Here is a 26,317-nt window from a genome sequence, read left to right on the forward strand (position 1 = left end):
TTTATATTTATAAAAATATTTATATCTATGCTCTAATGATTCACTATTTATAATTGCTTTCTAAACACAGCTGTTGATTGCACCACTTTTGTTATCTCTAGGTCCAAGCTCTCTCGCAGAAAGCAGCCAATGAAGATTTAACGACTGAGGTGATAATGATTACAACTGAGTGATGGAGTTCTGATCCAGTCATTATGTGACCCACCCTGTGGATACCTGTAGCTTGTAGTTGTCACCTAAATATATTTCTATGTCACAAACAATCTATCACAACCTGAACAAAATATCCTCTAACCAGAAAAATATGTTATCTCTATAGACTTTCATTTTTTTTTTCTTTCTTTGGGCTTCTAATCAACTTGATTTATTCTCTCATTTCCTCGTGTTCAGAAAGAGGCTTCCAAGGAATTCTGTTGTAACCTCATCATTGTGTCACTCATGTGCACTAACCATCATTATAAATTGAGTAGTTTTTTAGCAACAAAACTTGGAGCTTTTGCTATTGATTAAAATCCCAGTTGTCATATAGTGTTGTTTTGTTTTCCAGGTTAAAAATATTTATCAAACGTTTAAGTAGTTATAATAATTAAAACAAGCCTGGTTAAAACACTTGCAGTAGTCTGAAAAAATACTATTCATTTTGTTGAACTAAATATTGATATGCTGAAACTGACAGACAACAATCTTACTTGTTTATCTAGACTCAATGCTCATTTAAAGGAAATAATAACTAATATGTATAGCCATACAAATGGATGGTCCCATTACTTTTTTAAGTTTACATCCTTATCCATTATGATATTGTTATTATTCTTGTTATAATGAATGTGCAATACAGTTTTGTGTATTTAATGTTTCAGCTTCTCATATATCTTGGTGTTGCTTTGAGATTTACACATTTTTTTATTGCCTGAGTTCTTTTCAGAAATTTTAGTCTCTTTTCTGAAACATTTGTTTTTTTTTAAACATCCTATAACTTCCTCTCAGCAAACAGTTCATACACTGAGATGTGGCACATATTTAAAAGCTTTTTCAGGTTTATAAAATATTTATTTTGACCTATCTTCTTTGTCAGACAGGAGTTATTTGAATAATCTAAGTGGAAATCACTGAAAAGCTTGACCTATAGTCCTATATACTTTTTTTTTTTGTATTTTTAAATATTTTCCCTACCTCTAATGTATTTATCAAAATATTTCAATGAAGATAGTGAATTCCAACCAATGATTTAGTCTACCAATCCATTGAAGACTATATGTAACTTTCTGTGGTATTGCTAGGCAACTGTATTGCTGTTTATTAGTCCTATATCCTATTAAGTAGACCTAAAGGAATTGTATATGCATTTTGCATGTTCTATTATTGGTTTCTTTGTTTTGATTTATTTATATTTTTTTTTATCTATGAGGCAATAAACAAAGTAAATCATTCTTTAAAAAGTTAAAAGTTTGAATAATATAAGATGAATTACTGAAAAAGTTAGCCTCTTTACAAATGTCATCTAAAAAAAGAAAGAAAAAAAATAGTTGCAAATGAAACAAATATTTTTTTTTTTCTCTTCAAATATTTCTGTGTATTTCTGTAAATAAGGCTCAAGAATATATCTGTAGCTGTAAATTAGGCTTTTCATTATTTTATATTTTTATTCTGTAAATTGTAATTGTTACATTAAGTGGGTGAGTATCTTCATTGGAAGAGAATTGTAAAAACTTTTAACAAACTGGAGACAAAGACCTGTCTATGTGAGGTCTTGTCAACATGTTTTTATCTCTTACCTACCAAATCTTTGAGATATTTTTGTTTTTAAGACAAGAAGCATTTTTTTTTAATTTATTTTTAAATTAAAATGCAGCTGATGAACTCTAGACCCACTGTTATTAACTCTCTAATTAGTCATCTTTTCTTGTTTTAGTAATGTTCCAGTCAAACATTTACTCCCAAAAAGTGAATCACATTCCTCATGTACTTTTAAACATATATAGGTTGCTTTTTGGTGTTAGTACTTGTGTAGCTTCTTTGGATTCTGTGGAACCTCTTGTTTCACTTTAGTCATTTGGCTGAATTGGAGGCCACTTGCCTGCAATTATTTTCCAATTAGCTTTCTTTGGCTGTGATCTTGTATATTTTGCATCTCTGTAAGTTTGTATATTTCATTTACTCTTTGGTGTTGCATAGTTTTGTACATTATTTGTAGATCTACATTTATATATATACCTGTATAAATATATGACCTCTGAATGTAAATATAACTATCATTAGAAGAAGATCAGAAACTGTGAAGATTATTTCATCCTTCAAGTTTTATCTTAAGTATGAAGAACGTGGTCAATCATTAAATAAGTAAGTTTTTTTTTATTGAATAACTTCAAACTGGGTTATGAAAAACAACAAGGGGCTTTGTTTTTGGCCACAGTTTCTGATAATTTAGCGACACTTGTACCTTTTCTTTGACATGCATCATTGTACCCTCATTGGCTGTGATTTCATGTAGATATATAATGTCAGCTTCCCTGTGATGAAATTTGTGTTAATCCTAATGTACATTGATGCCATGAACATGCTCTCACATTATGTAACAGAGGTCAAAAGTTTGTGTCACTCTTCAAGTGCTTTTAGACTTTTTTAGGCATTAAAGAAACAGCAGTATATTTGATGTTGACATTCAGATACCAAAATTCAAAAAGTCTTCAAATGTAAGTAAATAGCTTATAAAATTAGATTTTGTTAATTGATCAAGAAGACTGAAAAAAATGAATTGATTTTTGTATTTTGCATACAAAGCACATTGAGGAAGACCTTGAGGTGAGGTCTGTGTCTAAACATTGATGTTCACGCTGTAAAAAGCATGTAGAGAGACACGCTGCATTAGCTGCTTGTGTCCTGTGTGTGTCTGTGTGGCGTGTTTAGCTTTCAGGTTTTTCTCTCTTTCATTCAAAATGGTATCTACTGAAACAGTTGGCCCAGTCACTTTTAGCATTGTCTAGTTTTAGAGGAGTGGGTTCATTCAAAATGAAACCACTTTTTCATTTGGTTCCTGTTTAATTTCCAGACTTGTTTATCTCTATACTAATGTTTCTCATGTCTGTCCTACTGCTCATACAGTTCCTGATGTCTTGTTGTTTTATTGAATGAAAAAAAAATTTTCTTAAATTTATTATTCATAACATAGTAAAATATTGTGTGTTTTTTTTAATAGATACAAAATTGTTGAATTCATTTTGATTTTTCAAATTGAGGCATATATTAGACTTTAAAAAAAAATATTTTTGTTTAGATACATTATTAAAGATCTTTTGTTGATGGTAACTTGATATATTTATGTAAAGCTCTATTTATATTTGATGTAACATTGTAATAAAAGTTTCTAGAATAAAGGGGTTGAGGTCAGGTGAACCAGACCTGACCTCAGGCTGATAAGTTTCATGGATCTAGAGATTTTACTGACACAAACTGGACATATTATATATGTATGACCCTTCTCATTCTAACTCTGCTGTGACTATTACAAGTGTAACCCTCTGCCCATTGCAGGGCAGATGTAGAATTTGTCAATCAAGGGGAACAAGAAAGTCAGTAATGTTTCATTCCCCCAACAGATTGTCACACACAGAGTTAGGCTTCATTCACTCATCTCATACATCAAGTCTTGTGACAATTTTGTGACATGTTGTCTATGTGTGACATTGTTTTATGTGTGTGCAATATTCCATCTCACCCCTTCAGTCACACAAAGTCATTCTCCTGTAGTCATGATCCCATTTTGTTGGCAACATTTCTGTTAGCTTCAGTCAAATTGTTTATTTCTGTTAATGTACACTAGTTTTGTTTGAAATATTGCTACTTTTGTCTTACAACTAGATTTGAAAAAGAAGCAAACACATTTTGTTAGAGTAAACTTTGAAATTGTATAAAGAATTTTTTTAATGATTCATAACTGAGTCAATTTTTTGATGAAGTAGATTATTGAAATAAAAATTGAAAGTATTTTCTTTTTTTTTTAATAATGGAGATTTTTAAAAATGGTTTAACAAAAACATTTATCAGCTGTTTCTGATCATCAGCTTAAAAAAAAAGGTTCTTGGCATTTTATTTTAATATTGTTGTTAGTTAATCCTTGAGTGACAGTGATCCATTACAATTTGGCACTGTGGCAATTATCCCCTACTCTCCTATTTTGTGTTTAAATTATTGGAATGTAACTTATTTTCTATTGTGTCTGACCACCATTAAAGCTACAATGGATACTTTAGCCTCTTGCCTTCCTCAATGTTTCTCTCTCTCGTGTGTTGGTACACACAGAGGTGTACAATCAGAGAAGAGAAACAATCATTCGCATTTCGTCTGTGGGAAGGTAAAGCTCATAGGAATCGTAATTAAAGCCAGATTTTTTACAATTGTTTTACCAAATTGTCATTTTAGTTTGAGAAATACTTTGGTTTATGAAAAGATTTTTTTTTTTTCATTTTTAGCCATTGAATTTGTGTATGACTATTTAATCTTAGAATCTATTTCCATTTCAACTTAGTGATATTTCCATTGGTAGTGATGTTTCCATTTGGTCTTGTTCAGACAGTTCTTTGCTTGTGCATTTGTCAGCTCCTCTCAAAATGAGCAAGAAAAAAAAAGAAATAAAAATATTTTGCGAGTCAAAATAATAGGATGGTGTTTTTGTTTGTTTTTCATGAGGGACAACATGAAGACCTTCAAAACTAGGTTGAAGTCAACACTGAAACAAACACACGTTTTTCTTTGATAAAGTTCAAGTTATTGCTGCCTTTACCAAGAGTTTTTCTAGTTTATTTGTATATAATCTCTTACATACATTTCCAGCTCATGATCGTGTGATTATATAGTATTCAATGGCCCTATATAGTATTAAATGGCCCTGTTGTTTTAAGAACCTTTTCCCCATATTTCTTAGATTAGATACAGATTACCTAATATGAAGACAAAGCATCTGGACCTGATGATATCTCAGCTAGATTATTAGGAATGGCTGGATGGTCGTGGGGTTTCCGCTCCGGACTGTTATTTGGACTTATTGTTGGTCCTGGGCTCAACCCCTGACTTACGTTCGTCTCTCATACTGGAAACGTGCCCTGCCCAGCGTAACTGTCGGACCATAAGAAGTCCCTCTATACTGCCCATACCTGCGTTCGCAAGGACATGTGTCCATGATGGAGCGCAAGCATCTTTGGTGAAAGCGCTCAAGAACTCTTAATTGCTCTCTGTATAGTGTCCATGTCTCAGGTCCATCTAGAAGGGTTAAGAGAACATGTAAACTACTAGAACACATAATAGCAGCACCATAAACCTATTAGATAAACATAATGGATTGACCTCTTACCAACATGGCTCTAGGAAATTTTAGTCATGTGAAACTTAACTAGAAGTTGTAAGTCTAATTGACTTCTGAAAAGGCCTAGATCAGCGGTTCTCAACCTTTTAAGCTCGGCGACCCCTTTTTACACCCCCCCCCCCTCTGCCGTGACCACCCACACACACACACATACAGCAATAGAAGAGTAGACAATACCAATCCATATTTCGATCGTCTTAGGCGACCCCTGGCAAATGGTCAATCGACCCCTAAGGGGGTCGCGATCCACAGGTTAAGAACCGCTGGCCTAGATAATAATGAGCAAACAGATGGCATTTATTTACATTTCTCTAAAGCATTTGATAAAGTTCACCACCCTTACTTGCTATAATAAAAAAAAAACTTTTGACATTTCTTGTCTATGACACCATTCAGGCAGACACCAAACACTCAACATAACCAGATGTTAGAATAAGCGAAGAGTTATCACGGAGGCCCCAAATTGACGACCTTATTTTAAAAAATCAAAGCATTGGGGGTTTAAGAATTGTTAACAAATCAAAATAAAACATAAAACTAAAATGCTTAAATTTGGTTATCAGAATATCCGTCCTCGGTTTGAGACCCCATAACTCAAGAAAACATAAAGAAACTAGAGCAGTCACAAAATAGAGTAGACACCAATATTCACATTGGATTAAATCACTAAATTTTGAGACGCTTCAGGAAAGAAGACTTCAAAAGTAGACTGGCAATAATAACCCAAAACACTGATTAACAAATGCAAAATACACAACATAATTAAATACTCAGAAAGACAAAGCAAAAGGCACATTTCTTCTTCCATATGCTAGGATTAATTCGTACAAGTTCTCCTTCCTTTCAAGTGCCATCACAGCGTGGTAGAAGTAACCTGATTTTATCCACGAAAGACTAATGACTTAGCAGAGCTTAAGTCTCTAATTAACATGCACGACTAAATTAACATGTGGTCGTAAATTATCTTCTGTTTTGAAAGAACGTCTGTCATTTGTTAAATACAATTTTCCGAACTTATATATGTCGTATTTTGTCATGTGGTATTTATTTGAAATAGTGTGTGCTTGATTCTTGTATTGTATGTTAGAGTCATGGTAAGTCAGACTTGTTTCTGATTAAACAGAATTAGATCAAGTGGGAGAGGCTCTATAACGAACAAAAAAAAAAACACTTTCAAAATGATATATGTTATAATGTACCAAATAAAATGATCAACATATTTTATTATGACTAGTTTGCAATTTTCATAGTTACAACTCACAGGAACAAAAGCTAACAATAGCAAAATGTTAAAAAAAAATGCTTTTTTGAAAAAAAAAAAACAATAAAAAACAAAGGTTACCTAAGAAAGATCTCCGCAATTACAATTATATCTCTCAATTATGTAGAAGTTATTTTATCAAACAAAATAATTAATTACCAATAAATAATTTACTAGTTGGTTATTTTTTTTATTGGATTCATGTTTTGTTAGGTGCAATAAATAATTGTTTAATTTTTCAATTTAATCCGAGAATGGGTGTGGGAGAACAAAGCCCAAGATATTTAGCCATATCTGGGATTACTGAAAGATTAGTTTCCCTTGTTGGTATAAAACAAAATAATTAATAACCAGTAATTAATTAACTAATTGGTAAAAAAAAAATATTGATTCATATATTGTCTACGCCAATGAATAATTGTTGAGTTTTAACTTCATTCGAAAGTGGATGTGGGATAAATAACGTGCACAAACTTTTTACCAAGTGATGGTGCTGAGTTGATATAATCTTTGTAAAAATAAGTTAACATTGATGACCGTTATTTAAATACTGTAAGCAATAATTTGAATATTTTTTAAAAAATCCAATATAGTAAAAATGAAAAGTGAATCGATAGATTCAATTAATAACAAAATATAACACACACACAAATTAACGAATAAAAATATATCTTCCATTCTGTGGCTTTCTTTTTTCGTTCTACGTCATCACAGAGTTTCCAAGTAAACCGTGTTCTGTTCTCAACGTCAGGAAACGTAAGGGAAACAACTCTTTACTTCACTCCAATATTTTTCTTTTCGGTCTGTCTCTACTCTTCATACTTGCCATGACGTGCAATCTTTTCACGCGATCTTCAGACCATAGATGGTGTTTACATTTCTCTACTTCCGCTTCTGAATTGCAGACGTTCTCTTTGCATTCTTGGCTAGAAGACGCCATCTTATTCTCACAACTGTTCGCTTGACTGTATTTTCTAACTACTTGTGCGAAACGAGAGTGGCCAGGAGTATGTTGACTACGTGAGTCATTTTCTTTGTTGAAATTATGACGTGGAGTCAACTCCAAAGTGGCAGAGTCATTAGAAAAAGAAGCTTCACTGAGATGAGGTTGTGTATTAGATCTATTTCCAGCGTTATCCAGTAAATGACTGACAGTCAAAAGAGCTTCCTCGACGGCTGAGCCTCGACGATTATTTTGATCGTTTTTCCCAGGTTTCAGTTTACTTTTTCCATTCGAGACACATTTAAGGCTCACGCGTTCACCTCCTTCAAGTTTCGGGTAGTTACTGTGAACTGCAGGCGTTGCAAGGCTCTCACACCTATCATTTTGGTGGATGGGTATCGTATTTGAGCCCATTGAAGGCATCATAACAGACATATCCTCGGAATCTACATTCCTCAAGCTTAAGCAAGAACGTTCGATTTTATCAGTGGAGCTCTTTCTATTGAAGTTTTGAAATGTTCTGTCGGATATGACGTTGTTCAGCCTGCCGTTTGAGGTCCCGGAGTGGCTGATCATGAACATTTTTTCATTCGTTTTCGTTCTTGCGATGTCGTCACGTGGGAAATTACTGTTTCCTTTAGTCGATGCGATTCTAACAGCAGCGTCAACTTTTTTAACAGCCGTTTTAAACGTGCTTAGACCAGGCTTTGTTTCGGAACTGATATATTCACGGCTGTCGTTCAGGACTTTTCGCTGGGGGCCTGATTTCTGCACTAAATCTGCTTCTGTATCTCTGAAGAGCCAGTCCTCCACGTGTACTGACATGTTTCTCTTTACGTAGTCTGCAATGTTCAGGAAGGCTCCTGTGAGGTACAACAAGGACGAGCTTATCAAGCAATATTGGGACCATCCTATAGCTACCACGCTGTAACCAGGATCCTTTTCAAGAGACATGTCCAAATGATACAATGCCAGAGTCGCGCCATTTAGTAAACCTGTGATTAAAAAAAAAAGAAAAATTATGTGTATGTTTTTTTTTAATAATATAAAATAGATATAAACTTTTTTTTTCCATGTGTGGTCCTTTTTAAATGTAAACTGCATGAGATGAATGCAATGGACTTTCATTGTCGACTGAATTACTAAGTGCTGAAAACATCTGAACTACTAACGAAAATGATCCACGAATTGACGTTAGGGGAAAATAAAGAAAACAAACAAAATATAACAAATCCTATTGAAAAAAAAGGGTTTCTCAAGGGTAAGAACTCCTTTCTTAAAAATATATCTACCAATAATGTACAACTTATTTCCCTTATTCGATATCAAACAAAATAATTAATTACCAATAATTAATTGGCTAATTGAGTATTTTTGTTTATTGATTCATGTTTTGTTAGATAAAATAAATAATTGTTTAAAGTATCAACTTGATCGGAGAATGTGTGAGGGAGAAATAGCTTTAACAATTATTTGAGGGGACTAAACACAAGTTTAGCCATGCATGTGAATACTGAAGTATTAGTTTTCCTTGTCGCTATTAAACAAAATAATTAATTACCTGTAATTGATTGTCCAATTGGTTACTTTTTTTTATTGATTCGTGTCTTGTCTATGTCAATTAATAATTGTACGAAGTTTCAACATAATCCGAGAATGGGCGTGGGAGAAATTACGAGTACACACTTTTTACCTGACAGAGAGAGTGAGTTAATATAAGCTTTGTAAAAAAAAAAAAACAAAAAAAAAACAACTGGTTATCTCAGTCGTTCCCAGGAATCCGCTATTCAAGGTTGTTGAGCCTACGGATTATATGACTTAGCATACCGCATTTGTGCAAGTACGCTTCAGACAGCCACCTTAAATGTCTCAGCGTTTGTTTATATTATGACAACTGATGAGGCTATGACTAAAATGATTAATGCCCGCGCAATTTAACGGATTTCGACAGATATCCCCTTTAACTTCAAAAGTTTCGGCGATTATTCAATCAACCTTAAAATAAAAAATAGAAGACAAAAAAGTCTTACAAAAAATTATTTTGTACTACTATATATTTTAGTATTTAATCTTATTTAATTTGTGTGTAATGTAGCACATCTGATCTTTTAAATTACAGATGTTTCATATTGAAGTTCTAGGTAACATAATTTGACTGACGCGAAAATTCTTGCTACAATTTAAGACAAAGCTCATTTGATAGGGCTTAAACTCTGCATGTCAAATCAATAGAATGTGTGTATGTATCTCGATTGGCTACATGAAAAGTCTATAACTTAAGGCTTCAATACAAAATGCTCATTTATGGGATTCAATAAAAAAAAATGCTTATCAAACAGACCATCCTACAACTACCACATTATACTGCATATGCATGTAATTATTTACACTCGTTAATTTGATACAAAGTAGACTCTAGTGTAAATGAACCCTTTCAGACCTTACGATTCGTAGGGCAAATGATATTTAGGACATCTGTTTCTATAGCCGACTGTCAGCAAGGATGTCATGTGGCCAGCACAATGACTTACCGCTTTTATTGGAGTCAGGGGGCGTCCTAAAAATCCCGAAATTAAAAATCCAAATCTTCGCCAACTGAGATCCCTCGGTCCGGAAGTCAAGCACTTTACCAATCAGCAACCTCGCCCGTTGCCCAGGGCGATTGAGTTTTGATTTTGGTCAGAACCTCCACTCTTTTTTTTTGTTTCAAATCCAATAAAACGGACCGCATTTTTAAGCCTTACTTACTTTTTAACCCAGGAAATCTAAAATCAATTAAGTTGAGTTGTAACGGCCCGCGCTCCCTCTTTCTTGTCTCTTTCTCTCCCGCCCCCCACTCCTCTTTTTTTTTTCTTTCTGGGCATGAAGCTAGTATTTTGTTTGTAAGTATTGAGCATAGAGAAATGTAGAATATAATCGAACACCTCTACTATACAGCCGTGTCGTCGATACAATGACTGTAAGAATTTACATGTATGAAATTGATAACATATATTGTTTGTTAGAAGCGAAAGCCACCTTAACCTGTGATATAGGTGGACGGGAGTGTCTCTCAAAAAAAAAGGCTCCACAGTCACATGAAAAAGTGTTCGAGATGAACCATCGTCGTTATACGACTAAAGGAGGCCAACATAGGTTTGTAGAAGTAGATACTTTTGTTCTGAAAATGTACTCTAAGTTTGTAAAGAGTTGTACATTTGTGTGAGGACTCGTGTTTGTTTTTAATACACTTAAATTAAGGTAACGGAAAGGGCTACCATCATATTTTTGAGCCCGGGTCCACGGGTTCCTTGCTTTAATACTACTGTATAGTTTTACACTATACACTATATAACATATTGTAATAATGGTATATTGTACAGCGTAAGAGGAATGCTAATTTCAAAAGACTGTTTAAATATAGTTTAATAGGCCTATATGTCATCAATTTATGATCTTATATATAAAATTCAAATACGCGAAAACGTAATTAAAACCGAAATTTAAATAAGCACCGACAACTTTCTAGAACTGAATGTCGCAAAAGCCAAAGAACTTACAATAGATTTCAGAAAGAAAAAAAACAAACTATACGTGAACTGCAAATAAACATAACATCTATACAACTAGTAAAGGCATATAAATATCTAGGCGTTATCATTAATAACAAACTTTCATGGGAAGACTACCTTGGAACCCTGACAAAGAAAACAGCCCAGCGACTATTTTTCTATACAAACTCTATAGCTTTAAACTAAACAAGATCCTAGATACTTTTTACGGCGCGACTATACAAAATCTGCTAACATACGGAATAACGCTTCATCTAAACTGTTGTGACTCTAGAAAACATCATAAAAAGGGCATAAAAAATTACAATCACAACATTACCATATTTTAAGGAACTTTTTGAACAAAAATGTCTAAGGAATATCGAAAAAATTTTGGAAGACAACACCCACCCGCTCCATCAGAACTACGTCAAGTCGTCGCGAGGTGGGCGACTGCTGTCAATCAAAACATGAACAGAGCGATACAAAAACTCGTTCGTACCTCACTCGGTCAGACTATATCACCGCCACTCGTTGATCAGGGAACATGAAAAGCACTAGGATGCCTGTGTGTAGTTGCTGAATGACCTCTTTATGTTGTGTCTGTTCTATTTATGTGTATGTTTCTGTTGTGTTGTCTTTATATGAGAAACGAGTCCTTGTAATCACAACAAATTTCCGTAAGGATCAGTAAAGCAGTCTTAGTCTTAGTCTTAGTCAATAGAAAAAAAAAAACAACTTTTATTTCCGAAACATGCAATGCATAAGAGAAGAAACCGATAAGTCCCATTTACCTTAAAATTACGGAGTTTATCTCCCTTTCTGCTATTTAAAAATGAATTAATTGATTAGTACTAAATGATTAACTAATTGGTTTATTTTTGGATTGGATCGTATATTGTAATCAACTATGAATAATTATGCAAATTTTCAACTTGATTCTAGAATGGGAAGTGGAACAAAAAATCAAGTCAAAACGGAAAAAAGGGGTATTAATCCATATATAGATACACATCTCTAATTAATTAGCTTTTATTACCCTTATTTCGAAATCAAACAAAATAATTAATCACCAACAATTAATTAACTAATTGTTTAATTTTTAAAAATATTTTATGTCTTGTCAGGTTTAATAAATAATTTTGCAAAGTTTTAACTTGATCGAGAAAGTGAAATGGGAAAAAAAAAACATGTTCAAACTTTTAATCAGAAAAACAGAGTGATTTGATATAAGCTTTGTAAAGAGAATGTGATTGTATACAACTGGCGGTAGATTTCAATCTAGATTGCTCGATAATACTAAGTAGCTCACCTAAGAATAGCACTTACTTATAAAAAATGAAAAGTACGACAATCCTGTGCCTATATTTCTCACTCTACAACTTTGATTGCAAATAGCCAAGCCGGAAACTTGTAATACAAACACTGAGAGCAGTACTGCAGCTGTGCTTATACCAAACACAATCACAAACAAAGCTGTGGACACAAGAAGAGGAGAATTAGAATAAAAGACTGTATAGACAAGATCTAGATTCTATGTTTAGATCTAAATTAAAGAAAAACAAGGTAACAAAGACAGTGGAAACAAAACAAATATTTGAGTGTATCATTTTTTTTGTGTGCGGTGTCCTAAAAACAAAAGTATCCCTGCCTTTGTTGTTGACCTCTTTCAACCGAGTTTAATAGACATCTACTTTGTATATATTTAACTTTCAGGGTAACAAAAAGGAAATGTCTTCGAGTACTGGCATTGGCCTTGAGTACTAAGATTCTAGAAAATTGCTCAATTTTTTTAGCTACAAACTTTGCTACTTTGCTAAAAGCTTCTCATCTCTGTTGAGGAATCCATGTAACTAATCGCAATACAACCAAATTGTCGTGACTCGCTCCGAGTATACAGATGAATATATTGCTAAAGGCTTTTAGTACAATGGATAGTGTAAATAGCTATTTTTAAAAGTAAAAGTAAAGTTCCCCCTTTTAGAATTTACGATCTATAGGTCATCTGTTTCTGTGGCCCATGGTTAACGAGGGTGTCATATGGTCAGCACAACGACCAACTGCCTTGACTTTTACACAACTAATTTCAGGTACCCATTAGAGCTGGGTGGACACAGAGGCGCCTTAAAGATCCTGAATTAAAAAATACTAGTCTTCATAAGGATTCAAAGACGGGACCCCCGATTCGGTAGCCAAGCGCTTTACCACTCAGCCACCATGCCTCCTGTATTTAAAAAAATGACATAAAATGTAGGCTATTAAAAATTGCAACATCAATAATATGTCGATTACACTACCAATAAAACAGGGGCTTGTGAACATTTTTAAAACAAGAATATAGAGAATGTACCTACATTACATGCTGTAAGAGAGAGAGAGAGAGACAAAGAAAGAAATAGAGTGAAAGAGAGATAAGTTCAAGCAAGATCTACATACTGTTTCCTGTGCACATAGAGCAATATAAATACTAAAGTACATATCTCTACTACACAGATTTACTCTTTATCCAACGTTGTAGCTGGCATACACTGTCTACAGTTACCAACAAACTTACATCTGACCTCACTGACGTGCAGCATTACACAACCTTTGCTGTGACAGGAAACCACTAGACCCATGGCCACTGTTTCCCCTGTTGACTTGATGACCAGCGTCCAGTATGGACTGGAATACCCAATCAGCAGTGACAAAAAGCCCATGAAATGGCAGATAAATGAAACATAGAGATGGCAGGTAGGCGGCCTAGTCATGGCTGTGGGCTGTCTGGCAAGGCGTTTACGTTGTAGACCCTGGAAGCTTAAGTGTCTTTCAGGTTTGTCCTTATCCATATTGTAGTAATATTTAATACATTTGATATAAAATATATCTCATCATATATTTCCATGGTTAACGTTGAGAGATTTTGCACATTGAAACAGTTTTCTCGGTTCGAATTGTTATATTCTTTGCATATAATATAGCGTAATTACGAAAAAAAAAGAAGAATTTGATTATACTAGTGTGTTGTTATGGGAAGACAATTTTTGTAAAAATGCATTCTTAGTTGATCTATTTCACACTGTTGAAATGACAGTTGCACTCCTTTTAACACAGTGGTAACGATCTGTTTAGAGCAAAATCAATTAACCTTTATCTATATTAATTCTTTAAAGTATTTTGTTTAGTTTACAAAAAAAAAACTATTGTCTGACGTACTGTAGTTTACATTCATTTATCCTTGTATGAATATCTAAATAATGAATGATACTAGATTTTTAAAAACAAATATATTTTTTTGAATAGATAACAACCACTTCTTTTCATGAGCAAAACCAAGTCCACAGCGGAACTCGAGTAACGCCAAACACATAACAAACACGGTCTGAGATTATGACATCTCCGGAGGTTGTTTTTTTTTTTACATGGCGCCAGCATTTGATTGACTAAAAAATGACAACAAAAATTGTATCGCCAGAGGCGTACTTCTTCTGCAAAAGAAAAATGACATCAGGAAATTAAAATTTAAAGTTCATTGAAAAGTAGCACACAAGACTTAGTAGATAGTATCTAGTGGAGATTGTTCACGATAAACTAAACAATGTCTAGGATACTAAATTGACCTCAAAATTGCCCACTAAATAAGAGTGTACGCCGGATACACCGAAAAGCTTCATCTTTATACGTTTTACGCCAAATATGAAAATCTTCAATAATTTTACTGGTATAGGACGAGTGAAGCTACATCTGTAAAGGAAACAATATTTTGCTTACATTTTGAATTAGTTAACCTTTACACGATTCATCTTTTACACACAAGCACACTCTGTTTCTGTCAAACAGTTTTCAAAGTTATATTTTTACCAATGTATAAATATTTATAAAATGATACATTTTAAACATAAATGCTGTGTGCGCTCTGGACTGTCGTTTGGTTGTTTCGATGGTCCCTTCCCGCTCCCGTCCCCCGTCGTCTTGCAGGAGATTTGGACCAGGAAGTAAATTCTGAAGGAACATCCGAAATATTTTACCAAACATTAAACGTGTGAAGCAGTCAGATAAGTGAAGGAAGGAAAGCAACCTAAAGTTTGTAAAAGCAGCTCTCTCAAACGTCTCTGAAATCTTGCTTGAGCGATTGTTAGTTGATCGTTTTCAGCCAAAGAGCAATTTAACGACACCTTTACTTGACATTGATCGAACGGCAGATGTTTTTGTGTTGTTTTGATCATTTTAAACATTTTAAACCATCTAGTGTATATTTCAATAAAACATATTAGGTTTAAACAAATATTTAAATTTTGTCCTTAGTTTATATTAAATGTAACATTGGATTGACAATTCCATCTCAATATAACATACTTCCTAACTGGCAACATGTTACTATCTAAAGTAAATGATGCGGCCTTCCCAAGGAGAACTTCTGGCAATCGCCCCTGTAAACTGACAACTGTTTTCCAATGCCATAAAGTATCAGGGCTCATCCGCCAATAGACGGTGTTTTCTTATCGATCCCTGGACGATCCTATTATCTAATTCTTCATTGTTGTTGTCGTCAATCAAATATGTCATTCTGACCTAAAACTGTCCAACATAAAAGTGCCTCACGACCAGCATTGACGTCCGCTCTATCACGAACTGGACACATTTTTCAGCTTGAAGCTTCCTAGATACGCAGAAGCTTTATTAATGCATGTTTTATAGACCAAATGTGTGTAATATTAACAAAGACAATCATTTAAGTAAGAAACTTTTGATCTCATCGTAAGAATTTATGTCAAACTAAAATCAACAACCGTAAACATTGATTTCACTATCAGCACCTAATCTCCAATCAACTTGCTTACCACAACGTTACATTGTTTGCTTTTGGATGCTCCTTCTGAAATGACCGCAGGAGGGGGGTGGCAAAAGGTAGGGTTCAAACTCGGATGCTCATACCACACAGGCCGCCAACCTTTGAATGTAAAGTATGTAAAGTCTCCCCTTTCAGAACTTGAGATCTATAGGGCAGATGATATAAAAGTGATCAGTTTCTGTGGCTTACGGTTAACGAGGGTGTCATGTAGCCAGCGACACGACCAACCGCCTTTACTTTTCCCCAACTAATATCAGGTACCCATTAGAGCTGGGTGGACTAAGAGGCATCACAAAGATCCCGAAATTGAAAATCACAGTTTTCACCAGGATTGGAACCCTGTGATTGACGAAATACAAAAAGTTTGAAATGGGTGTAGTTACAGATCTCACTGAAGTTTTATTAAGCAACTTCAAAGTAAAACGAAGTTTGTTAGTACTTTACGTTTCAGATTTATCTTTTCGTCAAATCAACACACCGGTGTGTTTGTCAGACCAAAGTTTGTAGGGTCATTTTTATCGAATCATCTTTTTGAAAATGTTTGTAGATACACTTAGAATGGCATGGGGAATGACGAATTAAAGATTTTTAAATGTACTCTCAATTTTCCTATTCAACAAGGCTGTATACTTTATAACGACGGACGGACGGACGGACAGACAGACATATAGATAGATAGATAGATAGATAGATAGATAGATAGATAGATAGATAGATAGATAGATAGATAGACGGTTAAATGGCTGATTGGGGGAGAGAAACTTTTTAAATGTACAACAATATTGTTGAACGAATCTAACAAATTTGTTAAGGTTGTAAACTGTAACTTCGGGATATAATAAAAAGCTCAACTGTCCCTACAACATGACCTTTTAAAAATATGTACTGCTTACACTAATGCAGCTAATTCAGATTTATTGTTCGACTTACAGAATTTATTGTTCTAAATGATATTTAAACGCGTTCTTAAAGTGTATGCATTTATTACACGCATTCAACATTTAGCGACACATGTAGGATGTTGACATTTTTCAAATGTCTGTTATCTACATGCACATTCTGGTAGGATTAGAGCCAAAGCAGGAGCTCCAGATGTCTTGACAAAACTAGTGACTTGTCAACATTTATGCATGAGGTAATTTCCCAGTACACTTTTCAAAGGCGGCTTTGGGGAAAGGGTTTGGATGGAAGAAGAGTAAGACTTCAATTTAAAAACAGCAATGGACAAATATCGTGTCTGATTTGCTTAATGAAGTCATCTCGTCTACTTCAATAAACTGAGCCTTTAACAAGCAATATAACAAAAATACTTTAAAAAAAAACAAAGCATATGTTAAGTGTATCAATTACTTTGGATCTTTCGTGTAGTTAAATTTGTAACAGATCTAGACTAACGATAATAAATTTGTTCGTTTGGTTTTGTTTAGCGCAATATCATGCTCTTAACTTTCTCAATACGCTATGATTCTATCACTTGTCTGGACCAGTTGCGGTGGGCGAAAAAGAATATGGTATCTGGATGATTGTTGTTTTTATGCATTTATTGAAAAAAACAGTGAACGATCTGAATACAAACTCGTTGGCTAAAGCCTTCTCAAGCCAACACGGTAACCACTCTGCTAGCGAAGAGCGTATGGACATGGAAGATTGTATAGTTATCTATTGTTTCTACTTCATGTGTTAACTAAGTCTCAGACGACGACCTATAAAGGGGACAAATTCAGCTTATACCACCACTTCAGTCAAGTACAATTTCTTTCCCTTGTTCGAAATACCAAACAAAATAATTAATTACCAATAGTTAATTTGGTAATTAGTTAATTTTTTAATGATTCTTGCGTTGTCAGGTAATAGAAATTATTGTGCAAAATTTCAGTTTGATCCAATATTGGTTGTGGAAGAAATAACGTGCACACACTTTTTAGCGACAGTTGCTAAAAGCTTTGTAAATACACGAGAGTTAGTGTTTACCTATCATTGTCAGAAAAGCTGTGGCCTAATATCTTCCTCCTTTATACTACGCCTTCCATTGGAGACTGAACGAATATATTACATGGTAAGAAGCGAGATGTCATGTCCTTAACCTTGATAAAATAAGACTAGCTTGAAGGCGCATTTTTCAATGCGTCTGCTTAATTTTTAGTTTCTAACATTTACCACCAACTCTGCACTTTTCTTCATTTTTCTCATGTTTTATACGTGTCTGTTCATGTTCTATGTGTCTAGTCTGTGTATCAAGGGTTACTTCATAATAAGATGTCACTTTCTTGGCATTAATAAAAGCTACGAAAATTCATTATTGTATGCCTTGCTTCAGACATTTCTTCTCCCTTGCTTCAACCTCCTACAGGAAGGGAGTTCAGCTTCAAGACTTGCGACGTCTAGAAAACATCATTAAAAAAAAAGCATAAAAAAATACACTCACAACATTACCACATTTAAAGGAACTTTTTGAACAAAAGTGCCTAAGGAATATCGAAAAAATCATGGAAGACAACGGCCATCCGCTCCATCAGAACTACTTCGGATCGTCGCGTAGTGGGCGACTGCTGTCAATCAAAACAAGAACGGAGCGGTACAAAAACTCGTTCGTACCTCACTCGGTCAGACTATATCACCGCCACTCATTGATCAGGGAACATGAAATGCACCAAGATACCTGTGTGTAGTCGCTGAATGAACTCTTTATGTTGTCTTGTATTTATGTGTATTTTTCTGTTGTGTTGTCTTTATATGAGAAAAGAGTCCTTGTAATCACAACAAACTTCCGTAAGGATCAATAAAGCAGTCTTAGTCTTAGTCTTAGTCTTGACAATTTTAGTAAACAAACGTAAACAACTTTCTCAAGTCAAACATAGATTATTTAAAAATTAATTATGTATTGTGTATCAACTTCACCTCCTTTACCTAATACTTAGTCTGTTGGACTGTTGAGGCACCACACAGATCTGTTGAACGTCTTTCTCCATTTATCCCTGTCTTTTGCCTTGGATAGAATTTCTTTCGAAGACAGAAGAAGAAGAAGATTCTATTGGTGTTGAAGGTGGGTGTTTCTCACAGAGCATCCTGAGGTTTAGGATTTGTTCTGTTTTTCTGCGACCTTGTCTAAAACCCGTTTAATCTTCTGATATAATTATGTCTGCTATCGATTTTAGGAGGTTTAAATAATTTTTAACAGGGGCTCTGCGGGGATGACCTATGAGGCTGATGGTGTGGTACTTTTGACATAGTTGTAAATTGCCTTTCTTTGGAAGACTGATGATGAGTTATTGCGTTCAGGCCTAACTGCTGGATCTTGTAGGAAATGTTAAAAATTGCGTTTATCATTGTTCCTCTTCCAGCCTGTAGAAGTTTACCAGGAATTTGTCAACTCCGGCTTATGTTCTCTTTTTCAGGGCTTTCACAACTGATGCTACTTTCGAGGGAAGAATTTGATATTCCTCAATGTTGCTATTTGTATGCATACACCTAAACAAAATGGAGGTAAAAGACTTTTTTAATCATACATTCATATGTGTCAAAGCAAAGGTACTAGACTAACATCATTAATAAAATCACATAACTTAGAGACACTCCAGGACAGAAAACTTAAAAGTATTGCAGAAATAACACATTTACACTAAACTATAATTTACAAAAGCAAATTAATAAGGCAATAAAGACACTAACTTAAATTACTTGACTCAAGAATGGAAATTGGGACTAATTACTAGTTGAGATTTTTCCCAGATAGACCGACAGACTGAGTTCATATAAGACCGTAATAGAGTAAATTCATACAAGTGTTCTTACCAAGTGCCGAAAGTGCACTGAATCAGCCAGGACTATGACTTAATGAGTTGAAGTCTGTTATTTACACATACGACTAGGTTAAAACTTGGAGACTCGTTAATACTAGTTCATAGTAATGAACATCTCTTCTTGTTATGAACTTTATAACTTAAAAATAAGTAAATAGTTTTCACTTTCTAATTCACAGTGAATGAATTGCATGAAATGACTACTCATGGCATTCGGCAAGGAGACCTTTCCTTTTTTAGGAATTATGCATAAGAGTGGTTGCATATCCAACCAAATATTTTTACTTGAACTAAAAAAAAGTTTATATTAACTTTTTTTTATTGGAAACTTCACATTTTGTGAAATCATTGTCCCTTAGTTCATATCTACTTACTCCCCCCACCCTAAAAAATGTTTCAAAATGTATCTTTATATACGTTAGGGCCGTAACTTTTTTTGTAATGGATTACTACCAAGGCTGTTAACATTAGTGCGTTCATGAATTAGGACTATAGAATCTACTAGGAAAAGTGAACGGATCCTTACTTTTTTTTGTAGAAAATGATACCATTGCTAGCCAAAATGTTTGTTTTTATAAAGAAAGTGTGGCTGGTTTTTTTTAAACAAGAATAACAAAATATAAACAGAACTTACGCCATTATTTTTTTTTAATGTAAATAGAATATTCAAACATTCCAATAAATTCAATGTAAGTACTAGATCCTCGGTTTTGAAATAAAATAGTTTCAGGTCAATTTCATTAAGTTTTTGTGTATTTTCCATCATGTGGCCCGCGACACTAGTGTCGGAATTTAAAATGGCCCGCAGATTTAATTAGGTTGGGCATCACTGTTTTAGATCATTCAAAGTTCTGATGCAAAGGCTACTTTATCTTTTCTGAAAGCGAAAAATCTAATTTTTTAAATCAATTATGCAAGCAGTTTTTCATAAAAATACACCATTTTTACAACTATTCACTATTAATAGTAACAAACAAGGCAGGCTTTATAGTAAGGGACATATCTATTTACCATTTGTTTAACACATTTGTGAAACTGGTTTTAGATTTTTATCAAAAATATTATTTTTTACAATAGTATTGCTGAGTTATGTCAATTCTGTCGTACTAACTACTACATTTACACATTTAAAAAGAGAAAAAGATCTATTTACTATGCAAATAAGTTGGATACAATTTAAAACAACAATTAATAAGTAGTTTTTCATATTATCACGTGAACTGCAGTCTGGAGTACACAACCACTGAACACAAAATTAAAGGATTTTTATTTTTTTTACGGAAATGTTTTTTTTTTTCTTTAGGCTTTGAATAAGAGATTGACCCTTAACAAAACAATTAGATACTCATTATAAGACATTAGTTAGGCCAGCTTCACATCTAACTTCACATTCACTTTCACATATCCCTTGGTCTGCTAGACCTTTGGGGCACCACACAGGATCTGTCAACCTTCTTTCTTCATTCTTCTCTGTCATTTGCCTTTGATGGAATTTCATTCTGATATTCTTCTGAAAATATTGAAACCTGCCTTTTTTTCTTGCCTGGATGGACCACTTCGGGGGCTATTTTGAGTTTGTGTTTCCACACAAACTGTTTTTGTAACCTTGTTTTTTTTCATTAATGTTTTGTTAGGCGCAATTAAAATTATATCAAGTATCAACTTGATCGGAAAATACGTGAATGAGAAATAGCATTAACAAATATTTAAGTGCACTAAACCCAACAAATTTAGCCATATTTGTGAATACTGAAGAATTAGTTTCCCTTGTTCGTATTGTTATAAACTTGGTGGTGGCACAGAGAGGGGTAGTGGTGTGAGTGTAGTCAGCCGACGCAAATCGCCCCAGGCCAGCGCTAGACGAGCGGTCAACCGTGACGGGCTACGACGATCGGCCGAGACGAGTGTCAACAAGAGGGTTCGGGAAGAATCGCCGTCGTGAACAGAGCTCAGTAGCGTCACGAGAGTTGTAGTCATCTGACCACCTAGAAACGTCGAGTGGCGTTCTGTCCGGTTCGAGAAGGCCAGTAGGGACCCTATATAAGAGCGGAGGCGACGCAGTCAAGACGGTTCAGAGAGCGGGTTCACGACAGGAGTTCAGAACACGGTCGACTAAAGCACAGTTCAACGGTGTGGTTCTGTACGGAGCATTACGACGGTTCAGTGCGGAGTACTGTCAAGTACAGTTGAGACGAACGGCGTCTTGATCTTGGTCTGTGATCGAGTCCGACACAACGAGCCCAAGTGTGTGAAGTCAGTCCTGAACTGTTGAACCCAGTGCAAGCCCGGAACGAGACGGAGAGGCCAGTGCAAGACTTGATACGGCGGAACGGTGTTATCGGAGAGATATTTGTTATCGCAGAGCTATTTGTACTGTTCTACGTGCTGCCAATTGTACAGTATTGGCTGTTATTTATGGACATTAAACTTTTACGTTATTTTGGAGCCCTGACTTGTCAAGTTCTTTAAGTTGGTGGTGTATGGTGCAGTTTGCAGAGAGCCTGGATAGTGAGATTCGTAACACTGGTGTCAGAAGTGGGATAGGATCGGAATCGGATTGGGTCGGATCTACTATGGCTTGTCTGAAACTGCTGTACGAACTTGAATTTATAGAACTGAGGCGAGAACTGCGTGAACGAGGGCTGAAAAATGGCGGAAAGAAGGAAACCTTACAAGCACGCCTCCGAGAAGACATTGTGGTAGAAGGAGAAGATCCGGACACATATCTGTTTGAAATTAAACCAACTTTAGGAGAGCTCTTGAACTCTGTGCAACAACAGCTAGATGCCATGAACACCAAGATAGCCGCTATGAACCAACGCATACCTGATGTGAAGGAGAGAATCGTCAATACAGACGTTCGTTCAGATGTGCAAAATACCAATTAATGACTGATTTATGTATCAACTGACTTACGGATTAGCATGATATCTTTTCTTATCTTATATAATACAGACGTTATTTCAAAAAAAAGATGATTACGTCCTACTCGCCATGCATTTAGTCATGCATATTAACCAATGACTTCAATTCTGCCAAGTCACTGGTTTTCATGGCTAGCTCAGGCAATCCATTCCATGCTCTAATAACGCTAGTGAAGAGGGAGCATTTTTACAAATTTGTCCTAGCATATGGAACGAGAAGTGTGCCTTTATCTTAGTGTTTTTCTGGGTAGTTTATTAAATTTTGTATTTGTATTTGAAGATTATGGTTCAGTGTTTGATGTATAATTGCTACTTTACTTTTAAGTCTTCTATCCTGAAGGCTTTCTAAATTTAGTGATTTTACTAAATGTGTTACTCAAGTCAAATGTGAATATTCGTTTTTATGAATCTCACTGCTCTATTTTGTGTCTGTTCCAGTTTCTTAATGTTTTCTTGAGTTGAGGGGTCCCAAACAGAGGATGCATATTCTATTATTGGCCTAACCAAGGTTAAGTAACATTTTAGTTTTATGTTCTAATGATATAAAGAAATATCTTTTAAGAAACCCTAATGCTTTGTTTGATTTTTTTTTTACAGTTTCATCAATATGGGGATTCCATGACATTTTTCATTTATTATAACACCTAGGTATTTTGCGTTTTTAGTCTGTGTTACTGGTTTGCCATGAATAAGATAAGTGGAATTAATTTGTTTTAGTTTTTATTTTACTTTTAATAACTGACATTTTTCTGGGTGAAAAGACATGCTCCAATTTGATTCCCATTTCTGTAATTCATCTAATGCTCTTTGTAAAATGTCTGTATCTTGTGTTGTTTTTATTGTTTTATATATATTATGTAATCGTCTGCAACTCTTTAGTATCATTATCATAATGTGTAAAGTTATCTTCTCCTTGGCGCTCTGCCTGTTGTTTCCATTTTCTCAGACTTAATGTATGACCAAAGGATTTTGTTGTTATCTTTAGATATTAGATTTGTTTATGTATTCACTCTACAGCTGTCTGCTTACTTTTTGGGTTAGGTGTTTAATTTTTAGATTCTTTTTATAAACTCTTTTCGTCCAAACGTTCTTTCTACCCCCTAGGTGCTTGCTAAGTCACGGTTTTGACAGATTCGCTCTGAACGCCGCCATTCGCGAAAAACGTCAAACTTTCTGTTAAGCATTTGTATTTTATTTTCGGTATTTACCCAAAAAAGACCGCATTCTTTCTATAAAGCATAAATAAAGCAGACTTCCGTATTTTAAAAATATATTTTCTTTTTTTTTTTCCACACAGTCAACTTGTTTTTAAATTGCCTGAACAAACATTGAATTTTTATTTCCGCTACCTTTTTAGTAAAAAACAAAACTTAGCCTAATAGCCTCAAAATGAGAGATCTGGATTGTAAAATCTCTTTATATGTAGAGAGAGGAAGGAAGGATAATGATTTCGCCCGTATGCATGAAGAAAAAAGACTACTATAATTTTTATCACTGTCTTTTCTCTACATTCAAAAGGAGTCAAATATACGATTATAATTAATAAAATCAAGTTGCTATTTTTTTTTGTTTAGAGAACCCAATGCCAAAAAAAATGTAGTGTGGAGTACGGGGGGGGGGGTCATTCAATTGAGACCATCGGAAAATGCATTTTTTCCCCCTTATGCCTGAACCTTATGGTCTGCGGTGTTTTTTGCCGTACATTGCTTGCCATGTGATTGAAGGATACAAAAGTTAAAACCAACCAAATGTGCTATATTTAGAATTCAAGAGCAGACAAGTGTGTAGGGAGGAGTAGATTCATTGGAGGAGGCTAAAAAAATTAAAAGGAGGTGTCATGGTAATAAAAAAAAGGCCAAAAATTGTGAATGCTGGGGTTGTAAAGGGGGGGGAGATATCTTCAGCAAGGCAACATAGAGTATATTAGATATTTCGATATTGAGAATTGAGAAGCCGAAGAGAAATCAGAGATTGTACGTAAAACTTGTTTGTTGTAAGCGGGAGAGCGGAGTTGAGAGAAGTGCGACAATTACTAATGAATGAACATCGACCGCTGGTTGTTTCGAACGTGTACATCGCTTAGTTATGCCAAGTATAAGGTAGGAGTATAAGGTAGGAGTATAAGGTAGGAGTATAAGGTAGGCCTTCACAGGTTGAACTTTCGTATTGTGATTAGTGAGTTCAGTTGTCAGTCAGCTTTGGTTCTGTTTCATAATATAGAGAGAAACATCAAATAAATTGTATTCAACTGGATTGTGAATGAAAGAAAAATAGCCTGCGTCAACCGTTTCCATCCTCATCTCTAGTTCAGCAGCTAGCGTTCCAGATTTGCAAACATACAAGAATGTCGCCATTAGGCTACTATGGAACACATCAGTATGACTTTAATGGGGAGAACTCTGCCTAAGTCTATACAGCTTATCTTGATCTTTGCATCTGCCCACACAGTCTGTTCAGGACTCAAGTCACAACCACATCTGCCCACACAGTCTGTTCAGGACTCAAGTCACAATCACATCTGCCCACACAGTCTGTTCAGGACTCAAGTCACAATCACATCTGCCCACACAGTCTGTTCAGGACTCAAGTCACAACCACATCTGCCCACACAGTCTGTTCAGGACTCAAGTCACAACCACATCTGCCCACACAGTCTGTTCAGGACTCAAGTCACAACCACATCTGCCCACACAGTCTGTTCAGGACTCAAGTCACAATCACATCTGCCCACACAGTCTGTTCAGGACTCAAGTCACAATCACATCTGCCCACACAGTCTGTTCAGGACTCAAGTCACAATCACATCTGCCCACACAGTCTGTTCAGGACTCAAGTCACAACCACATCTGCCCACACAGTCTGTTCAGGACTCAAGTCACAACCACATCTGCCCACACAGTCTGTTCAGGACTCAAGTCACAACCACATCTGCCCACACAGTCTGTTCAGGACTCAAGTCACAATCACATCTGCCCACACAGTCTGTTCAGGACTCAAGTCACAACCACATCTGCCCACACAGTCTGTTCAGGACTCAAGTCACAACCACATCTGCCCACACAGTCTGTTCAGGACTCAAGTCACAATCACATCTGCCCACACAGTCTGTTCAGGACTCAAGTCACAATCACATCTGCCCACACAGTCTGTTCAGGACTCAAGTCACAACCACATCTGCCCACACAGTCTGTTCAGGACTCAAGTCACAACCACATCTGCCCACACAGTCTGTTCAGGACTCAAGTCACAACCACATCTGCCCACACAGTCTGTTCAGGACTCAAGTCACAATCACATCTGCCCACACAGTCTGTTCATTAATAACAATTTTTTTTTTTTTTTTTTTTGCATTTTCATCCATTCATTAAGATGCCGAGTAGATCAAAGGACATACATAAATCTGCGTTCTTAGCATTAAGTAACTCGGTTAGGTTAATGCCCTCTTTTTTTTTTTTTTTGTAGTCCTAGAGAAATTTTTCAACAAGTCATTGCCCTCTTGAACACCTAGATATGAATGTCTAGGTGTTTCACCTGGAGCACCAACCTCCAAGAGTCTGAAACAACAAAGTAGAGCAGTGCGTCAGAGTGAAGCCTATAAACTTTGGCTGCTTTGACGGTAGAGGTGATATTTTTTTTTAAAAGTTCAATTTGACATTCTAAATTTAAAAT

General features: G+C 35.2%; 2 protein-coding genes across 22 annotated transcripts in view; one reads left to right on the top strand and one right to left on the bottom strand.

Annotated features, from left to right (window-relative positions):
• The window catches only part of LOC106057456 (kinesin-like protein unc-104), a 77,391-nt gene extending 72,736 nt beyond the window's left edge, over positions 1-4,655 (top strand). For all 17 annotated transcript variants that reach the window (XM_056007362.1, XM_056007365.1, XM_056007363.1 and 14 more), the window contains one exon: positions 102-4,655. In XM_056007362.1, the coding sequence (XP_055863337.1) occupies positions 102-141 (40 nt within the window). In that variant the 3' untranslated portion in view covers positions 142-4,655. The remainder of the gene's footprint in view (positions 1-101) is intronic.
• Positions 4,656-6,547: 1,892 nt separating this feature from the next.
• The window catches only part of LOC106057463 (uncharacterized), a 65,627-nt gene continuing 45,857 nt past the window's right edge, over positions 6,548-26,317 (bottom strand). For 4 of the 5 annotated variants that reach the window (XM_056008000.1, XM_056007997.1, XM_056007999.1 and 1 more), the window contains 2 exons: positions 12,423-12,569; positions 6,549-8,558 (listed from right to left, as the gene is read on the bottom strand). In XM_056008000.1, coding sequence (XP_055863975.1) covers positions 7,399-8,558; positions 12,423-12,569 — 1,307 coding nt within the window. In that variant the 3' untranslated portion in view covers positions 6,549-7,398. Of the gene's footprint in view, positions 8,559-12,422; positions 12,570-13,647; positions 14,739-26,317 lie in introns of those variants that run through there. The other variant, XM_013214661.2, reaches the window with a different exon arrangement.

Source organism: Biomphalaria glabrata, chromosome 13 (assembly GCF_947242115.1).
Source record: "Biomphalaria glabrata chromosome 13, xgBioGlab47.1, whole genome shotgun sequence".
NCBI classification, from domain to species: Eukaryota; Metazoa; Mollusca; class Gastropoda; family Planorbidae; genus Biomphalaria; species Biomphalaria glabrata.